The 6,888-nt window shown below is 36.6% G+C and overlaps 1 protein-coding gene across 1 annotated transcript; it reads right to left on the bottom strand.

Moving 5' to 3' along the window:
• Positions 1 to 2,231: 2,231 nt before the first annotated feature.
• On the bottom strand, positions 2,232 to 3,792 carry LOC128667215 (histone-lysine N-methyltransferase PRDM9-like). Its single transcript, XM_053722154.1, has one exon. The coding sequence runs from the start codon at positions 3,645 to 3,647 to the stop codon at positions 2,706 to 2,708; it is 942 nt and encodes a 313-aa protein (XP_053578129.1). The 5' UTR covers positions 3,648 to 3,792; the 3' UTR covers positions 2,232 to 2,705.
• Between the last annotated feature and the right edge of the window lie 3,096 nt (positions 3,793 to 6,888).

Raw genomic sequence — 6,888 nt, forward strand, 5'->3', positions numbered from 1 at the left:
AAGAATCTTTACTAACACCTCACTTTGCCATCTCCTACTAACTAACACAGGCAAAGAGAATGACTGGAGTGGGAGGGAAGGGAGGAGCTATATATACAGCTCTACTGTGGTGCTCTTTGCCTCCTCCTGCTGACCAGGAGGCGTAATCCCACAAGTAAGGATGAAATCCATGGACTCATCGTGTCTTTAAAAAGAAATGTAAATTTTGATGAATTAAAGTGCCCCTGTTTTTAATTGAATTTTTAAAAATCGGGCACTTTAGCATCAAAATTGACATTTACTTTAAAGGGACACTAAACCCATTTTTTTCTGTAGGATTGACATAGAGCAGCAATTCTAAGCAACTTTCTAATTTACTCCTACTATCAATTTTTCTTCGTTCTCTTGCTATCTTTATTTAAAAAGTAGGAAATTAAAGCTTAGGAGCCAGCCCATTTTAGGTTCAGCACCCTGGATAGCACTTGCTTACTGGTGGATACAATTAGCAAACCAATAAGCAAGCATAATTCAGGTTCTCAACCAAAAATGGGCCGGCTCTTAAGGTTTACATTACTGTTATTAAATAAAAATAGCAAGAGAACAAAGAAAAATTGATAATAGGAGTAAATTAGAAAGTTGCTTAAAATGTCATGCTCTATTTGGATCATCAAAGAAAACAAATTGGGTTTAGTGTAAAGCAAAATGTGACATATTTTATCCCGTGTTATACATTTTCCAACATCCTTATGACAGTATTAGCTGAGGGAAAGTCAAGAAAGCAGCAGTACTGGTGAAAAAGCGATATCCATCTTTATTCAGGATTAGAGCGAAATGTACAATGTTTTTGTCTACAAGCCCTTAGTCATGTCTTATATCTTAATATACAACTCCACTTGTACCTATCACCAGGTGTGTAGCCACGCCCTCATGTTAACCATTTAATTCCTAGTCTGTTCCACAATAATCTCTGTAAAGAGCAGGGACCCCTAGTGGTCATCATAACATACCAGTAGTTAAAATATGTTTGTTACCTATAGGAGAGAATTAACCTATAAAACGAGGGAAAAAAAACATGCATAAATACATACTGTGATGTTTAATCAGCAAACCTGCTTATTCTTTAAGAAGTAAACTACCCTTGTTTACTAAAACTAACTTCTTTCACAAAAATAAATTCCACTCAACATCCCTATTCATAACCTTAGGTTGAATAAAGATAGATATTGCTTTTTCCGCAGTTCTGCTACTTTTTTATTTTTCTCTTTGCTAGTGGTGTGCACTCTGTTGTTGTGAGATCCACCAGTGATTGATATTTCATTATTTATAGTATCAGCTGAGGACGGAGATCTGAGGGGCGGAGTTAGGGCTGGGCAAGGTGGGGTTAGGTTGTAGGCAGGGCCAGTGCATGATTTGGGGAATCATTTTAGTCTGGGGGGGTTGGAGATGACAGAAATATGGTTTACAACAGCAAAGATGAAAGAGTTAACTGTTACAAGACTAATAATTTATCTAACTTCATCTATGTGTTATTTAAACATCAGTTACCTATATGGTCATATGTTGTGTTTTTTGCACACTAGTTTAAAAATACACCATTCATTTGTAAATTTATCTTGATCTGGAAACACAACTAAGTGACGTTTTTACCATGTTGCAGAGCAAACAAAATGTCTGCTTACATATTTTTTTCATATTTCAATAAATGAAACATTGAGGATTATTGAGTGATTTAAGGGACACTAAAGTCAAAATTAACTTTCATAATTCAGATAGAGCATGCAAATAAAAAATTAATAAATCCAAATTACTTTGATTATAAATTAGTGCACAGTCTTTTTATGTGCACTTTCTGAGCTACCAGCTTCCACTAAGCATGTGCAATAATTCACAGTGTATGAGTCTGTAATTGGCTGTTGAATGTCACATGATACAATGGACAAGGAAATGAAACCAACCTTTGACATTTCTTAGAAAAAAAAAAATCTACAGATAATCTGAAATTTAGAATAAGTGCTATTGCATTCTCTCTTTATTGTACATTTCTGTCTTAGGCAATTCTACTGTATTTAATGGTCCCTTAAAGGGACATGCTTATGGTGCTACGTTCCCTACCTGTATTGCACATTGTTTGTAGAGTTTAATCATATGTGAACTTGAAATTAAACAACTTAGAGAAATGGCATCTCTCTAGTGTATGTATATATATATATATATATATATATATATATATATATACTATAAAACCCCTTTAAACAACAATCTTCTTTATTCCAACACTATCAACATTTAAAAAAAAAAGCACACATTATGTAAATATAAGTGCAACAAGTGTTTGGCACCTTTGTTATACCAACACTGTGACCAATCAAAAGTTCAGTTCCGTCTAGTGATTTACCCATGCAGGAACCAATCACTGCCTGCGTGTAAGCCACAGATAGACAGCAAAATGTGCGTGGTTACTATACTTCACTATATAAATATATTTTCTTGTAAAAAATCTGCAGCTATTTATCACGGCAGAAGTATTGAATCAGTCACTTGGATAACACAGTGAAAGATTATATTCCCTTTACTGACCTGACACAATTAATGATGTTATATGGTTAAATTGTATTTTAGGTTAGCTTTTTTTAAATTTGTGATTATTAATGAACTTTTATTTATTTCTCTCTAGTATGAGTTATTTCATGTCCAACATGATGTGCTCTACTAATGGAATCTTTTCTTCATGTCTGGCTAACATGCCCTTTCTTTTTTCTATGGGTTTTATAGTGTGTTATTAAATTGGATTTCTGAGAGAAGCCTTTTCCACATTGTTGACAAACATATGGTTTCTCTCCTGTATGAGTTCTATGATGTCTAAGCAGATGAGCCCTTTCAAAAAAACCTTTCCCACATGTCTGACATACATAGGGTTTCTCGCCCGTATGGGCTTTTTGGTGTGTAATCAAATTGGATATTTGAGAAAAACCTTTACCACATTCCTGGCAAACATAAGGTTTCTCCCCTGTGTGAGTTCTGTCATGTTTAACAAGATATGACCCTTCTGTGAAGCCCTTGCCACATTTCTGGCAAACATATGGTTTCTCTCCTGTATGAATTGCTTGGTGTCTTACTAGACGTGTACTATCCGAGTAGCCTTTTCCACATGTCTGACAAACATACGGTTTATCTCCCGTATGCATTCTTTTATGTTTAACAAGATCTGAGCCCTGGTTAAAGCCTTTCCCACATATCTGACAAACGTATGGCTTTTCGCCCGTATGGATTATGCTGTGTCTAAAAAGAGTTGATCGTTGCGAGAATCCTTTCCCACAAATCTGACAAATATATGGTTTCTCCCCAGTATGAGTTTTATGGTGTCTAACTAAACTTGACATTTGCGAGAAATCTTTCCCGCATTCTTGGCAAGTATATGGCTTTGTTCCTGATTGGGTTTGATTATGTAAATTGGATTCAAAATCTAATTGTTTGCCACTTTCATTACAGACATCTTCTTTTCCTTTGATAAGGGATTCTGGGCACTCAATAGGTGCTACGTTCCCCACCTCTACTGCACATTCTACTTCCTCTTTCTTTGTAACTATCTCTGTTCTGATTGGTGCTTCATTATAATCCATTTCATAGACATCATTTACAGCACATGTTGTATCACATTGATAAGACATTACAGCCGAAGAAAACAATCCATTCTCACAAAATACTGATCCTTTAGCTGAGTTTATCTCAGAAGATTCATCTTCTAATTTCTGTGACAGTCGGCTATTATCTGTCCCTCTCTCTGATGTTGCGAAGTGGGGGTCTTTTGTCCTATCAATGTTAATGTATCCAGCTGTTAAGAGAAAGATTTTCCAGATTTAATCCTGAACAACCACTAAATAGAGTAGAACTGCATAGACAACAAATGCATAATAAAAAGACAATGCAATAACACTTCCTTTAAAGGGACATGAAACCCAATTTTCTTTGAGAATACAGTTTTAAACAACTTTCTAGTTTACTTCTATTATCAAATTTGCTTAATCCTCATGGTATCATTTGTTGAAGGAGCAGTAATGCACTACTAGTAGCTAACTGAACAAATCAGGTGAGCCAATGACAATCAGTATATATATATATATATATATATATATATATATACACATATATACAGTACTGAGCAAAAGCCTTAGATCACCATTAGATGTGTTGTTTTAGCAATGGTATAATGACCATATACCATTATTTCTCAGTCTCTTTATAAGAATACAACCAGAAAATACAGGATATTTGTATGCAGTTTTAAAAAAAAATCAGAAAGAACAGCTTCTATAGACTAAAGTGGCAAGTATTCAGTGTGAACTCCCCGTACACTTGAGCAATAGCAGGAACCTGGCTCTAGCAAAACCTAAATGGAATGGAACTCTAATTAATGTTGCTAACATCTGTATTTGTCCTACTATTTCATGTCAAAATGACTGCTGAGAAAAAGGTATATTACACCAGGTTTGTGCAAGACAAGCTTGAGCATTACATACACATGTGGTATGAGTTTAATTAATTGGAAGCTTGCTAAAAAGACCAACTTTAAATCACATCATTCCATTCAAAATGCCAAAAATCACAGAATTTGACAGACATAAAATCATACTTTTGCATCAGCAAGGCCACTCTCAAAGGGAAATCAGCAAACAAACTGGATACTCAAGATGTGGTATTCAAGCTGTTATAAAGAAATTTGAAGAATCCGGAGAGGTCAAGGACAAAAAAAGGACTAGAAGGCCAAGAAAACTTGATTAGAAGTTTCTCAGAGATTCTCCTTTGAGAGACCGGAAGTCCAGCAAGGACCTGGCTCAGCATCTGGCAACTTCATCTGGATGCCAAGTTGAGCCTTCCACAGTCAGAAGAAGCTTGATCAGGAATGGTCTTTGTGGAAGGGAAGCAGCCAATAAACCATTGTTTTCGGAAGGGAAAAAGGGTGAAAAGGCTAAGATATGCTAAAGCTCACAAACATTGGAATAAAGATCAGTGCAAAAGAGTATTGTGGAGTGACAAATCCAAGTTTGCAATTTTTGGGTCCAATCGTCGACAATATGTGAGAAGAAGATTTAGAGAGAGATTGAAGAATGAGTGCTTGTTGCCTTCAGTGAAACATGGTGGAGGGAATGTACTGGTTTGGAGCTGCATTTCTGCCAGTGGTGTTGGCTATATTTTCTGAATTTATGGGATCATGAATGCTATAAAGTACAGACAGGTTTTAATTCATCATGCGGATCCCAAGCACTCTGCTAACACAGTGAAATCATATTTGGAGAGAAAAACAGCTGATAAAACACTGACAGTCACGGACTGGCCTCCACATAGTCCAGACCTGAATATTATAGAGACAGTATAGGATCACCTGGACAGAGAAATAAATAAAAGACAACCTAAATCTAAAGAGGAACTCTGGGAAGTGCTGAAATAAGCCTGGTGTAATGTACCAGAAGATTACTTCAGAAAACTTCAGGACAGTCTCCCCAAAAGAGTTTAAGTTGTGCTTAGTGCCAAGGGACGTCACACTAAATACTGACTTTTGCCTGAAGAAGCCATTTTGTTTGGAAAATTGTGTTTTTTTTATATTTTGTGTACATATTTCCTGTATTTTCTGTCGGTATCTTAAAGGGACACTAAACCCAAAAATCTTTCTTTCATGATTCAGATAGAGCAGCAATTTTACGCAACTTTCTAATTTACTCCTATTATCAAATTTTCTTCATTCTCTTGCTATCTTTATTTAAAAAGCAGGAATGTGATGCATAGGAGCCGGCCCATTTTTGGTTGAGAACCTGGGTTATGCTTGCTTATTGGTGGGTAAATGTCAGCCTCCAATAAGCAAGCGCTATCCATGGTGCTAAACCTAAAATGAGCTGGCTGCTAAGATTTACATTCCTGCTTTTAAAATAAAGATAGCAAGAGAATGAAGAAAAAAGGAAATTTATGCTTACCTGATAAATGTATTTCTTTTACGATATGACGAGTCCAGGGATTTCATCCTTACTTGTGGGATTTATCCTCCTGCTAACAGGAAGTGGCAAAGAGCACCACAGCAGAGCTGTACATATAGCTCCTCCCTTCCCTCCACCCCCAGTCATTCGACCGAAGTTAGGAAGAGAAAGGAAAAGCTAAAGGTGCAGAGGTGACTGAAGTTTACAAAAAATAAATATATACCTGTCTTAGAAATGACAGGATGGGCCGTGGACTCGTCATATCGTAAAATAAATAAATTTATCAGGTAAGCATAAATTTCCTTTTCTTTTACAAGATATGACGAGTCCACGGATTTCATCCTTACTTGTGGGATACAATACCAAAGCTATAGGACACGGATGAAAGGGAGGGACAAGACAGGAACCTAAACGGAAGGCACCACTGCTTGAAGAACCTTTCTCCCAAAAACAGCCTCAGAAGAAGCAAAAGTATCAAATTTGTAAAATTTGGAAAAAGTATGAAGAGACAACCAAGTTGCAGCCTTGCAAATCTGTTCAACAGAAGCATCGTTTTTAAATGCCCATGAGGAAGCCACAGCCCTAGTAGAATGAGCCATAATTCTTTCAGGAGGCTGCTGTCCAGCAGTCTCATACGCCAGACGGATGATACTCTTCAGCCAAAGAGAAAGAGAGGTAGCCGTAGCTTTCTGACCCCTACGCTTTCCAGAAAAAACAATGAATAATGAAGATGATTGACGGAAATCCTTAGTCGCCCGCAAGTAAAACTTCAGGGCACGGACCACGTCCAAGTTGTGCAACATACGCTCCTTCTTAGAAGAAGGGTTAGGACATAATGAAGGAACAACAATTTCCTGATTAATATTCTTATCAGAAAAAACCTTAGGAAGGAACCCAGGTTTGGTACGTAAAACCACCTTATCAGAATGAAAGATAAGATAAG

This window comes from Bombina bombina, chromosome 7 (assembly GCF_027579735.1).
Source record: "Bombina bombina isolate aBomBom1 chromosome 7, aBomBom1.pri, whole genome shotgun sequence".
Classification (NCBI taxonomy): Eukaryota; Metazoa; Chordata; class Amphibia; order Anura; family Bombinatoridae; genus Bombina; species Bombina bombina.

Bases quoted from the DNA above. Each gene is read 5' to 3' on its own strand.
- LOC128667215 (XM_053722154.1), bottom strand. From the start codon at position 3,647: ATGTCTTATCAATGTGATACAACATGTGCTGTAAATGATGTCTATGAA.